Raw genomic sequence first — 15,386 nt, 5'->3', positions numbered from 1 at the left:
GGTGTCACTGAAGAAGCCTATATATGGTTTTTAAATGTCCAATAAAATGATATAATAAGCAGAAATGATAGATCTGAGAACCTATGAAGCTTTATAGAAAGTGTGTTTTTATACATTTACTGAGATTTTTATTTAGTATCTCTAATCTAGAGATACTAAATAAAAATGATTAATGATTCCAATGAAGGTCTTTTATATCCTTCTTTACCAATAACGGTTATAGTTTAAATTATTTCCATTGCTGACACTCACACTACAATGTCAATTGTCATTTTTTAGTAAAATCACTTGCCATTGTTTCATAAAACTTCTAGAGAATTCCTTGACTAAGGAATCCTCTTTAAAAAAAAAACTGTGTTAAATTAAATCACTTACTGTAAACAGCCCACTCTTACTGCCACAGGAATGTGAGAAAGCTGAGTGGCCCACTTCAGTGTCACATCCTGATAAATATGCAACATTTTATTATGGTTTCCAATCAAAGTATTTATTGTTCCTTCAGAAACTGTAGGGTAAAGACAGAAAAAGGCAATAATAAAAAAAAACAGCCATCTGCAACAGTATATTATATCCCCTTTAGGAGATTTATGATACGAACTAATTACAACATCTTGATGTTAATGCATAAAGATTTTAAGTGATACAACATTATTTTTTAACTTCGAGCTACCAATATCAAAAAGAAAAATTATAGACTTGGAAACTATAACTAGATAGCAGCCAACATTTTTGCATTTCATCTAGGAAGCATGGATTTCATTAATATTTAACACATTTAAGCTAATGATTTACTGGGCATTCACTACAGATAAGTCATTCTATTAGGCATCACTATACTCCATTCTGCTTATAAAAGAGTCTGATGTTCTCTTAGAAGCATCTTGAACAGACACATTTTGGAAAGCAGTAATGTATGCCTGAGGCCAATTCCACAAGTTATTTTGTACAAAGTAAAATGACTGACCAACTCTAATGTGTGTTTTATATCAAACTTCTTTTCAAACTTTAAAAGTTAAAATTTCCATTACATGTTCAGCATAAAACTATTTTCCTAGAATTTTAAAATGTGTGAGTTTGGCTTTTTTCTGATGTATATACCTTGACATATGAGAAAGATAAAAGAAAATCTACATACCTGAACAGTATGGGAGAAAAGAACTTGGGCTACAATCAAGTTTCTTCATGAATCGAATCTGTCCATTATCCTTCAGGCAAAAAAAGTTTCTTTCACCAAGAACAAAAATAGAAGATGCCGACTGATTGAAAGAGACAATACATATATCAAGGGCTTGCTCTCCAATATTGAGAGTCCAATCTACCTGTAAAGGAGAACCTAAGGATCAATTTAGTTGCTAAAAACAATATTCCAGTTACTTTCATATTACTACAATTAAGAAAGTTCTATACAACAAAGCAGATATAAAGATTGGCTAATCCTAATTCACTTTTTTTTTTGCTATGACCATATTTATATACTCTAGTAGTTTTTGCCCCATCTTTTACCAGACAATATTAGCCATTCGGTGCCTCAAAAATATTCATATAAATTTAACCAAAGATCTGCACACTGCAAATTATAAAACCTTCATGAAAGAAAACTGAAGAACACAAATAAATAGAAAGATATGTTTGTACATGGATTAGATGAATATTAAAATGTCTATACTACTCCCCAAAGTGATCTACAGATTCAAATCTCTATCAAAATTCCAATGGTATTTTTCACAGAAATAGAAAAAAAAATCCTAAAATTCAGAAAGAACCACAAAAGACTCCAAATAGCCCAAGCAATATTGAGCAAAAAGAATAAAGCTGACGGCATCACACTACCTGACTTCAAAATATACTACAAAGCTATGCTAATCGAAACAGCTCAGTACTGGCATAAAAACCTGCCATCTAGACCAATGGAACAGAATAGAGAGCCTAGAAATAATTTCATGCATTTACAGTCAATTGATGTTCCACAAAGGTATCAAGAATATACAGTGGGGAAAGAAATGTCTCTTCAAAAAATGGTTTTGGAAACGGAAATGTTGGTGGCTCCGGGAGTGTCCACCAGAGTCGGTGGTTCAAGCCCTGGACACTTGCCATGGAGGGGTCTAGCAAGCTGCAGCTGGATGCTAAGGCCAAGGTCACCAACCAGTTTCTGGATTTTCAGTGGAAGCTGGGTATGGCCATGAGCTCGGACAGTTGCAGATCATTTAAGTATCTTTAAGTTGCAGTGATGCTGAAAGTGGCAAATAAAGAATAAGTCTTTTGAAATGACAACTCCACAGTTTCTGAATTTCTACAGACAGTTCAAAGAAGTTGCTGCAATTAGTGAAACTGTGTGAAAACTGATTATTTGGTTGATAAATGGCTATCATCGTTCTGAAATCATGGACTTCACTTTTTGTAACAAAGCTGCCTAAGGATCAAATGATATTTATTGTTTTTCAATTTTTTCAAATAATAAAATATCAGACAAAAAAATGGTTTTGGGAAAACTTGATATCCACATGCAGAGGAATGAAACTGAACCCCTATTTCACACCATATACAAAAATCACCTCAAAACATATTAAAGACTTAAACATAAGAAATTAAACTGTAAAACTATTAGAAGAAAACATAGAGGAAATCTTCCTGACATTGGCCTGGGTGATGATTTTTTGGATATGACCCTAAAAGTACAGACAACCAAAGTAAAAATAGGGATTTCATCAAACTAAAAAGCTCCTACACAGCAAAGGAAACAATCAAAAGAATGAAGAGACAGTCTACGGAATGGGGGAAAGTATTTGCAAACCATATATCCAATAAAGGTTACTATCCAAACACACATAAGGAACTCAGACAACTCAATAGCAAGAAAACAAATAGCCTGATTTAAAAAGGATTCGACACCAAGAATTCACTTGATTACCATTTAATTCAAGTGTAGCTTACTTGAATTAAAGATCCCACTGGACACAGGCATGAATGCCAGTCCAAGGGCAGTTACATTTCTCATTACGTTTTAATGGGCTGGCATTCTAGCATTACATATCAGTGTCTGAAACTTGGGGTGATGTGTCCTTGACTCTGAGAGAGGGCGGTTCACTGACTAGGCAGGCAGATCAGGTTTCCAAGGCTGCAGGCTGAGATCCCCCCATTCAATACTTCCTATTCAGCATTTACTGAGTACCACCTTTTGTGACCTCCCCTTAGGAAAATATATCACATTCTAAATTAATAAGTCTCAACACCGAGGTTTATTTACTAAGAACGATAATTTAAAAATTGTTCCATTTCCAGCCAACATGGAGTAATAAGAAAAGAATTTACCATCCCACCTGAAACTAATACAACATGGAAAAAATATATGAAACAACAGTTTGCCAGGCACTGGATATTATACAACAAATGACAGCAATCCCTTAATGACAGAAAATAAATGAGATGAGTGATATGATTGCTCCAGCCATTGAGAAATTTTTCAGGCCATGGCACAGCGAGGGAAAACCCAGGCAAGAGAATCCCTGAGTTGAGGAGATGGATGATGAGAGTTCACAGAATCCAATGCGGCTAGAGTCTGCAAGACAGCATGCCAAAGAGGAGAGAGAATGCTCTCAAATATTCAGCTGAATACTTCTGAGCACACTTATGTAAGGAGACTACCCAAGGCCAGGGAAACAACCACCAAAAAGGATTAGAAAGCCTAGAATACTGTCTGTGCCCACCAGCCACACTGGAACACCTTATAATTCAAAGGGAGCTCGATAGAGCGAACAGAAGGGGCTTGCACAGGAGTGGGGAATAAGTAGCCCCAGAATGAGCACTGCCCTGATCCCACCTAACAAGACTTAAAAGCAAGACTCAAATGCTTCCAACTCACTCAACTTTGTCTCAAGCCTAAGCTCAAGTACGGTTCAGTTTTAAGAATACAAAACATCCAGCATCCAACAAAGTAAAATTGACTGTATCTGGCATCTAACAAAAAATTACCAAACATGTAAAGAAACAGGAAAATGTGATACAAGGAGGAGATAAATAAATCAACTGAAACTGACTCAAAACTCATACAAATGTTAGAATTAGAAAGCAAGGACATTAAAGTAATTATTATAACTATATCCCATATCTTCAAAAAGTTAGAGACATAGAAGATATTTTTTAAATGCCCAACTTGAATTATAGAAGAAAGCCTTACCAGATGGGAATGAATACAAAATTAGACATTGTAGAAAAAAATATTAGTGACTGTGAAAACTTAAGAGTAGAAATTATACAAAATGATGAATTAGAGAGAAAAAACAACTTTTTTAACAGCAGAAAAGAAAAGCTTTATTAGAAGGGAAAGTACACTTCCAGATGTGGAAGCGGGCTTGAGCAAGAGGAGCGTGGCTCAAAAGGCCAAAAAAACAACTTTTATAAAATGAAAAATCTGTGAGCTGTAGGACTACTTTAAGTAGCCTAAATGTCTGTGTAATTTTTCCTCAAAGGAGAGGAAAAAGATGGAGAACAGAAAAAAAGTACTTGAAGGATAGCTAAAATTTTTCTAATTTCATGAAAACTATAAATTCACAGATGCGAGAAGCTCAACAAATCCTAAGCCCCCCAAAAAAAAGAAAGAAAACGACACAAAGCACATCAAAATGTAATTGCTCAAACAAGAGATTAAAGAAAATATGAAAAACAGCCAGAGAAAAAGATATTACGTACAAAAGAACAAAAATAAGATGACCGCAGATTTCTCATTGAAAATAATGCAAGCAAGAAGATAGTGGAGCAATGTCTTAAAGTACGAGGGGGGAAAAAAATCTGTCAAACTAAAATTTTACACCCAAAGAATATATTTTCAAATGCAAAGGCAAAAATATAAAACATATAAAAACTGAAAGACATCATCACCAGCGGACTCACACTGAAAAAAAAATGTGAAAAGAAATCCTTCAAAAGAAAGGAAAATGACATCAGATGGATGTCATAGAGCTATGCAAATTAATGAAGAGCACCAAAAATGGTATAACTATAATATAAGCTATTTTTCTTATAATTTAAATCTTATTAGAAGATATTGAGTGACTATTCAAACAAAAATAATAACAATGTAATACGGAGTTTACAGTGTATGTAAAATTAAAATAGATGACAAGAGCACAAAGGCTGAGAAGCAGAAGTATATTCTTATACAGTATATGAAGTAGTATAATATCACCTGAGAGTAGACTGTGGTAAATTAAAGATATATACTGTAAACTCTAAAGCAACCACTAAAATAACAGAGCAGAGTTACAGCTAATAAGCAAACAAAGAACAGATAGGACAAATAGAAATCAAATAGCCAGATTACAGACTTAAATCTATTCATATTAACTGCCTTCCCACAACTACCTTATTCAAAGCATTCCCCTGGATAAATTCTGTTCCTCTGCAATAGATTTAATAATGTATCACAGTCCTGCCAAGTGACTGCAGTGGAGTGAAAGGAAGTTTTACTATTATTTCTTACTCTACTCATTAATTGAGAATAGAAAATCATTCAACTATAATGGCCTTCAGAATACATCCTTAGTGTAAGTCACAGAGTAGTATCAATAAATACCTCCAAATAAATGAGTGAAGGATATTCCAGACTGAAGAAAAACCATATGCAGAAACCCAGAATCAAGCAGAGCCATAGAATATTTGGAACAATAAGGGTCTGGAGTGCAGAACATGAGGGACAATGGAAAAAGACTACTACTGAAGAAGAGGTCAAGGACAAGTTGATCACAATTATCATTGTTATCATCATCATCTAAACATTTTGCTACGTGCTTTACATATATATCTAATGGCAATTCTGTAAAGTAGGTATAGTTACCGTTTTGCAACTGAGAAAAATTAGACTGACCAAGGTTAGCAAACTTGCTCAGACGTGTTCAAAATAAGAATAACTTTTGATATTTAACTCCAAGGTCTATGCTTTAACTTTTATTACTATAGTACCTCCAAATTTTTTACAAAAATGTTTCTATTTATTGTGCTCTCTCTTTTACTGCCATTAACTACCATTGATAAAACTGTTTTCAATTCGTTCTTGACTCTTTCCAGTTAGCCTTCCTTTCTCCCATCGCCCTTAACTTCTAATACAGAAAATTAGTCTTCTCTGATATTATTTCCTCAGTATTCTAAAGTCCCTATCATTTCTTCATGTATAATGCATGTGACCTCAAATTCACTTTACTGTTTATATCATAATTTCAGTTCCTTCTATTTTTTGCCTTCCTGTCTATGGAGAGTCACAATCACCATCTATTCCTTAATTTCCATTAAACTGAAATTTTACCCTTTACGATTTTTCTTCATACTGTTTTTCAAGTTATCAAACTTCCACCTTTGTCTCTGAGCGAATTTTATCTTTGTGGGCTGTGAATTTTTATCTTTTATTTATACATTTGGTCACATGCCTACTGGTAGCAACTTTTTGCCTACTAAAGGGATTTTTTAATTTTTCTTTTTGTTTTGTTAATTTATAGTCACTTCAGTGAAAAGTAACACCATCTGGACATCTATAATTCTACTGGGGCAACTCCATAATCTGGTATTGAATGACCACGACTAAGAATGTGTCTCTACTGCTCAGTAACAGCCAACTAAATTCTTTGATCATTGACATAATCATAACAGAAAAGAGAAATGGCTGAAATATTTTTTAATGTTCTTCCCCAGAATTCTTATTCTGAATAAATATGCGATTAAAGATAACATTAATGAAACTTTTAGGTATTAAAAAAAGGCCTTACGACTAGTCTTTTTCCAGAACCAAGTTTTTGCTGTTCAGTCTCCTGTCTTTTATCTGCGTCTGTTGCAAAAGCAAGTACTTGGTACCTGTTTGAAAGATATGGATAATTATAAGTGACTTTACAGTTAAAAAGTATAAACTATTTTAAACTTTAAAAACATAATCTCAATAAAGCTGAAAATTTTAAATAAATAAAAGCACATAATCTATAAGCCTTATGAATCACTTTTCCCTTGGTTTTAAAAACTGTAAAACTTAAGATTGAATTCTTATGAAATGATACTGTGACATAAGACTATGTAAAACTGTCGTGATCAAGAAATTATAATCATATGTCCCAAAATTCTATATTGGGAAAATAGTTCTGCCAACTATCACTGCATTTCCATTAGAATTCTACATGACAAATAACAATACTCAAGAAAAATCTAGCACGAAAACATCAAATAGAAAAAAATGTAAACAATGCAAACCAGCCAGATGTAGCAGAAATTATTAATACATAATTGATGGAACACAGAAGACTTGAGTTTAATCCCCAGTTAAACTACTTACCTCAGTTAAGCGAATTTTGGCAAATTAAACACTGTGTCTTATCTTCTCCATGTGTAAAATGGGAATAATAATCTCTGATTCAAGCTTTGTTAAAAGAATTGAATAACGTAGCGCCTAGCATAGTATCTAGTATATATTAGGTGCTCAATTATTCATTGATAGATTAATAATTAGACAGATACAGATTTACATAAAGTTCAAGATCAATCACCTAGTAGTTTATGAAGCACAAAATAAGTTCTCAGTAGTGAACAGTATGACTTTCTATAAGTATTTTACAGCTTTTATTTCAACAGTAACATTTATCTCAAATAATTCTTAAAAATAATTTATAAATATCATTCAATCTAGACATGATTAATTTAACCAAAAATGTTTAAATTTGCTTGTTTCCCATTAACATCACATTAGAGTAATAATCCTATTCTAAAAGAAGAAACTTCAGGTTCATAGATTCCTTTCCCTCCTATTGAATCAAAACTCTTTGCATTATTCTTCCATAGCTAAGAAGAAAATTAGTAAAAAGATATATTGAGACACATAATATTGTCTAGGAGAAAGATGTCTGAGAGTGTAAACACCTGGGACCTGAATGAATAAAAGGCAATGTGGAATATCTAAATAAGCACTGAAATGTACACTGGTATTCAAATGTCATATACCAACTCTTAAACCATTCTATCTCAATCAGGAACACTTCATTTGTAAAAAACTGGATACAGAATGACTATGAATTAAGATAAATTTTGCAAGGCATTCATAAATATCGGTCTTACAGTTAATATGAAAGTTTAACCTATATGTATTTCATTTCATTCAATAAACATATACTAGAGATCTAATCAAGCATTGACAATGGAAAAAAACTACTATCTGTCTATATCCATCAGGACCTCCCAAAGTAGTTGTGGAGATTCATATATGGACCAAGAAGTGTAACTCAGAGCTCCCTGTGCTAACAGAAGGTATGCACATAGTACCAAGAGAGCACAGTGGCAGAAAGAGAAATAGAGGTGAAGGAAATATATATGATCTTGGTATAAGTTCAAGAAGAGAAAGCTATATACAGATAATGAATGAAAACACATCACACTGGTAAAGAGGTAAAAGGCATTATACGAAGCAAGCAGCACATGCAAAGGCATGCAGCAGTAAAAGATACATAAAAGGCCATGACAGGAGTTTAGGAGAAATGTATGGTGGGAGGACTGAGTCATGGGAAATGAGACCGAAAAAAAAAAGGAAGGAAGGAGAGAAAAGATCTCAGCCTTGTAAAACCATGCAAAAGAATTCCATAGGCAGCTGCAGCAAAAATGCCTCCGTATCAACTGAGTCTCCAAAGGTAACTGACCGTCAAAACCCCTAAGTCTCCAAAGGTGCCAAAATAAACCTCACATTCCAATCTCCAAACAGAATGATTTTACTCTTCCCAGTTCATGGTAACAGAAATAGTGTGCACTCACTAGTAACTAGAACATCAGCCCAGAGCTGGTCCTGCTGTGGGTCTAACCTCAGGCAATTAATTACATAGGTGGTTAATTTTCTGCAGACACCAACCTACCAGGGCATGATATGGATATTAATGAGATTGTTGCAAAAATCCAAAGCTTTTGAGCTGTTTGAAGCTCCTTATATAACTACAAAGAGTTATTATTTCATCTGAGGAATAAATGAGCCCCTAAAGTGGCCTCATTAACATCAAAACTGCAGACAGAGACACGGCCAAAATTGACTCCTGATTTCCAAATTCAGACCATTTTTCTTCCTGAAAGACAACTCAGAAGAGTATTTTATTACTAAATGTAACTGACAGTAAATTTAGATAATGACAAACTTACAACAGCATCTATTTTATGGTTCTTCCTTAAATCCTCTTAACTGTGACCAATAATGTACATGGAAATCTATTTCCAAAACCAAATGATTCTAAACAGACTTGGAAATTCTAAAATAAAAAATAAAAAATAAACCTGGATTTTTTTTTGCTTACCATTCAAATGTTCAGTGATATCAGCTAAAGAATAAGATTCCCTCGCAGAGACTGCTGAAGAATAATCAGGCCCAATGTAATAAGATTTCATGAAAGAACGCCATATGCGTTTCTCTGAACAGAAAGGTGCTAACCACAAATACAGCAAGTCAAGGTGAACAATGGTGCTATTTGACCCAGTAACCAAAACTGCTTCATAGGTCCTGTGGAGCACCAATAACAAACTCAACCGTATAATTCAGTTCTCATCTGCATCACATCGTAAAAACAGCAAGTAGCTAAAATATGGATTGAGGAGTCAGAGTACAAAAGTAAACCCTCCAAAACTGTTTATTTCCACATGAAACACTGTGGTTAACTTCAAAGGGTACCAGGGGATTTTGGAACCTTTATATTTAACTCGGGGAACTCTACTAGAAGTGGAAGCTCTGGAAAGAGAGTATCACTATGTTCATTTCAATTATAGTTAAAACATTCTTGGTTATGCAAGAACCATTTTCATTGAAAGAAGCCATTAACAAAGTAGAAACTTCCTTTACAAACTCTTCATTCTTTCAAGTTCATGTTAAACATCTACTGTCAGCAAGGTACAATTCTAGGCATTTCAGGGATACAAAATCCCTGCCATCAAGGAGGATTTAGCTCAGTCAAGAAAAAAACCAAGCCAATATATAATATCAATGAAAGCATAAATAGTGCTTGTAGAAAGCAGGGAAAACTACTCTATAAATTGAGAAGGAGGAGATGTTACCTGCAGCTAGGTCAGGACAAAACTGAAGAGGAGCACTGAGGCTTCCAAACATGATTTTCATATGCAGAAAAGGAAGGAAGAGCATCTCAGAGTACAGCATGAGCAAAAGGAGAGAGAAAAGCCCTGGGTATATGTGGAGAACACCATATATTTCAAATTGGCAAGAGCCTAAGACTGGTAAAGAATAAATACTGTCAATTAAATTCAACAAATGCATTTTAAAATACTGATTTAAAGCCTGTTATCTATTTAGCAATGTATCAGAAGCCGTTTGTAGGGGTGCAGGGGAAACGTAGAACAAAGAGGAGAGAAAAATAAAACTCATGGCAAGTACATATACTTCTTCAGGGAGCCTCCCTACATTCAACTCTTATTTAAAGGTCTCACCTCTAGGCCTCCTCAGTGTCCTGCGCACAGCTCTGCGATAGCCTGTATCACAATGAATTGAAACAGCTTGCCTACATAGTGCCTGAGGACAAGACACAGGTCTTACTGAGTTTGCATTACCAGTATTTTGCACAGTGTGTGACACACAGAAGCCTCTTAAAATATGTTTTCTGAATGATTAAACAAATGAACTGAATTATTCCATTAGTGAGTAGATATTTAATACAGATTCTGCTCTCAGGAACCTGATAACGCAAGACATACTCTAGAACATCTCAGCACATTACAAAAAGTCAGTGTATGATATTCGACAAAAATCAGTGTTTTAGGCAATTATATATCTAAGCAGTAAAAAAAGGTGGATAGTTGAAGCAGTTAACTTTAAAAGTCCCTTCCAAATCTGAAAATCAAAACAATAGAGGTAAAATGGGACTAAATTATAAAAAGCACCGAATGTCAATATAAGATTTACTAATGGGAAACAAAAATTCTGCCTCAAAGAAGTGTTTTAAAAAGGTAGATATAAGAAGGACCCTAAAGTCTACAGGTAAGAAAATCAGAAATCCAAGTGAGAAGATAAAGGCTTGAATGCCAGTGGGGATGAAGAGCAAGCAAGGGCTGAATAAGAGAAGGAAAGGTAAAAAGTTCAGGATTTACTAACTCTGACAAGTAGAGGAAAGAAAACAAGAATAAAAAATGGTCCAGGGGTGGTTCCATAAAGTAGTGGTTAGCACGTCTGCTTCACACACAGAAGGCCCTAGGTTCGAGCCCCAGCGGAGCCATGGCCCACACTCCAGGTGTGCCAGGCCCTGGGTGTGTGCCGCAAGCGTGCGGGAGGAGAAGCCCTGCCTTCAGAGATCCAGTTCTTAAGGGGAGACAGCAACAACCGTAGGTCAGGGATGGAAGGGGGGTGTGTAATTAAACAAAACAATGGTCCAAAGTTTGAATAAATATGGCCAAGAGAGTGGTGGTACCCAAGCCACCAGGCCTCACCACCATCACCAAAAGAAAGCAAATAATTATCTCTCTTCAAAAGAAAAACAACTCTCGATATGTGTTCCTGACTTAGAATCCTACCTGGAGGGTGTGTTTGCAATGACAACTTCTGGGTCTTTTCTCAAAACCTGCTAAATCAAAACTAGGATTGTGGGAAATGGGAATCTGCAAATGTGTATTTTGTGTGTATGTGTGAGATTTATATAGTATTTTATTTTTTTATTAAGTTTATTGGGGTAACATTGGTTAATACAATTATATAATTTTCAGGTGTACATTATAATTTGACATCTGTATATTCTGTTGTATGCGAATGTGTATTTTATAACAGGCTTCCTAGGTGATTCTTATGCACACTGAAGTCTGAGACTCACGGTCTTCCCTAGTTCAAATCTGAACATAACTGAGCCTGTTTTAAAGCAATTAAATATGAATACCAAAAATGAAAATGAATTTTACTTAAAAGTCTTTTATACAAACTGATTACATTCTATTAACTGATTATAAATATAGGTAATGAAGCCTCAAAAGAACCTAAAGTTTTCATGCTTTCTCCCATCCTAAAATATACCAGTGATTATCATTTAATTTAATCTATTAAACTTGAAAGCATATGTAAATACAACACACTATTTAATGTTATAAACCCTCTTGTATGTCATCATTTCACAAAAATCGCATATTCCACGCATTTTTACGATTATAAAAGATCCACATATGGATAAAGAGCAGATTTTTTAGTTCTAGATGGAGATGAATTTAATGGATTGGTATGTTGATTTACCTCAAACAGTGTGAGCTTCTATAGGATTAAATTTACACATTGAGGAAACCCACACATTGCCTCTTCATCCAATCGCTCACAGAGTTATTACCAAATTAATTCCTAAGCACATATTTCAAAAAGTAAGTCACGGAGCCATCTAATCTTTGTACTGTGAACCCAGTGTAACTGCCAGTGTCACTGCTCGGCAGGAGCTGAGGCACAGAACTGGGTGGAAAGCTGAGAAGCAGATCTATCTCCTCAACATTGCTTAAGTTTTGGCAGGCTTCAATGTATTATAGAGATACTTTTCTCAACCTCTCAAGATAAACGTGTTTTATTTATTACCAGTAGCAATGCCACAATTCATTCATCTCCTCTGGACAAGAGTCACGAGAGTTACAGAAAGAATGTGACATAATGATACTTTACCTCCATCAGTTAACTTCTGCTTAGTCACAAACATTTGCCTGTTTTCAGAGTTTTGAATCCTAGATGCCCTGACAATAATTCACAAAAGGTAGATTGTCACTTATGAAAACTGCATTAACTTGCTATATATACATATTGAAACTTGAAGACAAAAATTTATGGCTGTTGCCCGATGAATTTATATTTTCTTCCTGCCTTGGGGAAAATCACGTGGCCAAGAATAATACTGAAAAGTTATAATGAAGTGTCGCTTAGACGTTTAAAGTTCTAAATGTTGCCACCAGTGAGATAACAACAATAATGTTACCGAAGATACTGTAAGCCTCCAAGTCTATTTCTTTTTCCGGCATATATCACTACTTTCTTTTCCCCATTCTCCCTTCCAACAAAATAACACCCTCCAAAAACTCAAAACCTTAATTTTCATTGAAACGTAGCTAGTAGAGGAGAAAAAGGTGTCTCTCAAACACATTTCACCAAAATCAATAAGGATTTCTCTCTAGCAGAAGTATAAACTGTTTTCAAAGAGTCACTTTCATACTTTACTGCAAATATGAATTGTTCTTTTATAAACATTCATAACAACATTTGTATTTCTCCAGTATTCTTCCTATGTCACACATTCTTTTTTTATTATAAAATAATTCCATATATGCATCTTTGTATGTGGCTTTTTCACACACACTGTTTTATTATTTATAATTCAGAGAACAGTCCTAATGATTATTGAGCATTTTTTATGGGGTGGCAAGGTGACAGACATTTAATCCTTGTAAAAAGCTTGTCAAAGTAGCCACTGTTATCCCTTTACAGCCAAGATAAGGACACTGACCATCAAACAGCTGTGAGCAGCAAAATCATGATTCCAATCCAGGTCTGCCTCTCCCCAAACCCCTCCTCTCCATCTCTGCACTATACTGCCTTTCAAATAGTTTACATTATGTGAGTGATAACACTAAGTCAGCACAATTGCATTTTATCAAAGAAACCAGGCTCTTTTCATTTGTAATATTCAAGCTGTATAGAAAAGCATTAGCAACATACACATAAAAAATCATGTTTTCAAAGATTTAACATCCAAACTTACTTGTAACTTTCCACTTGTCGGCAGGAAGAGACAGTAATGAAGGAATCTGTCCGGGAACTGTAAGCGAGAGGGCCAGGTAAAAGAGAACCAGGGAGAAATCTCCCAAAAGCATAGCTTTCCTGCTCGAACACCATCAGCATCCCGTCCATAGACTGAATGCAAATTAAATCTCGACCTAAAGAAGAATTAGAGAAATTTGGTGACCTGTACTTTTAATAAATATAATGGTGTTAATTTATCACTATCCACCACAGATAATGTCATAGTTAATTCCACCACCACCCCTCCAGGGGCAAAATGAGCGGTTTAAACTTTAAATTACGAATTAATGAAGCTATCAGATTATTGTCTATCACCATATGTACATTTCACAATTTTTAAATGATTCAGAAGATGTCTATAATTTTAAATACATTCACTTCATTTACTCATGCTAAAATCTTTAATTCAAGATAATCTGAGAACAATCATGATTCTTTGCAAGATATCATCTTTTCCAAAATCAGAAAAGAGGCTGCTCCTCTTCTTCATAATATGTCAGCCTCGCACTTTCAAATATTTGACTTAGATATCAGTCAAACACAGCAGATCCAATTCGTAGACATGTATTAGGGACCAGTTTTATAAAAATCGTAGTGTTAAGCACTGCTGAGAGTAAAAAATAAATGAATACTTATCATTGATTGTCCTAAGCTATAGATTGATTCTGATGTGTCTTCTACTATCGGTCTACAAGTACTATGAAATTTATAGTTCTTATAATATACTGAGATGATAATAATGATTATTTCTATGATATAGTATAGTATTCCTAACCTGAGAAAGATCTAGTAGCTATAACTTTTCATATTTTACTACTGTGATTAGTATATTAGGTAGGGAAGAACTATGGTACAGAAAATTAAGGGAATAAACAAAAGGTCAATCCTCTTAATTAATTTGTCACCTCTAACCCATACTTACCATATATAGTAAGTCCCATAGTAACTGTTCCATTTTACCTTGGATATCATGCCAATGTAGTATACTTAAATTTTGAAATTTAGTAGCTCCTTTCTATCTGCTAGATGGAATGTTGCCTGATTCATGAATCATTAAATAAAGCCAATAATAAAAATGTAGACAATAAAATAGTGTTTAAAGATATGTCTTCTGTATACAATTGCACTTAAACAATAAAGGGGGGGACTGAGCATTAGCGAATTAGGTGGAACCTAAAAGGAGAGCAATAAATTTAATCTTAATAAGTCAAGAATCAGAGAGACGGAAGAAATCTAATCAATGAAACACTTATGCAATGACGTTGGCCTTTGGGGAAGGATATTACTGTAACCAAATATACTCTTTACATCTGTATTATTAAAGAAGGTGAGGTCAGAGCATGTGTACTTGCAAGCAGAAGTACCAATAAAATTTGAGTTCATTTCAATATGTTGAATATTGTTGAACCACAAATCTTCAGTTTCCCAAAGACATCAAAAAAGTGGTCCTCAGAGTGTGGCTCCCAGACCTTCAGCTTCAGGTTCAGCTAAACTTCTTAGAAATGCAGATTCAAGGGTCCCACTCTAGATCTGCTGAATCAGAAACTCTGGTGTTAGGACCCAGAAAATCTAGGTTTTAACAAGCTCTAGAGCCTATCTGATGCATGCGAAAACTCAAAAACCACTGCCTTGG

General features: G+C 34.6%; 1 protein-coding gene and 1 pseudogene across 17 annotated transcripts in view; one reads left to right on the top strand and one right to left on the bottom strand.

The window, feature by feature from the left end:
* BBS9 (Bardet-Biedl syndrome 9) overlaps positions 1–15,386 on the bottom strand; it is a 348,483-nt gene that overhangs the window by 250,322 nt on the left and 82,775 nt on the right. For all 17 annotated transcript variants that reach the window (XR_005652755.1, XR_005652751.1, XR_005652752.1 and 14 more), the window contains 4 exons: positions 13,713–13,887; positions 6,753–6,837; positions 1,136–1,319; positions 376–505 (listed from right to left, as the gene is read on the bottom strand). Coding sequence is in view for 12 of the 17 variants with exons in the window: in XM_039862697.1 (XP_039718631.1) it covers positions 376–505; positions 1,136–1,319; positions 6,753–6,837; positions 13,713–13,887 (574 nt within the window). In the remaining 5 variants the exon portion in view is untranslated. The remainder of the gene's footprint in view (positions 1–375; positions 506–1,135; positions 1,320–6,752; positions 6,838–13,712; positions 13,888–15,386) is intronic.
* LOC120602432 (COMM domain-containing protein 6-like) lies at positions 1,998–2,336 on the top strand (annotated as a pseudogene).

The sequence above is a fragment of the Pteropus medius genome, unplaced genomic scaffold, assembly GCF_902729225.1.
Source record: "Pteropus medius unplaced genomic scaffold, Ma_sr-lr_union100, whole genome shotgun sequence".
NCBI lineage: Eukaryota > Metazoa > Chordata > Mammalia > Chiroptera > Pteropodidae > Pteropus > Pteropus medius.
The sequence above is the reverse complement of the archived record's forward strand: the minus strand, read 5'-3'. Positions and strand labels throughout refer to the sequence as shown.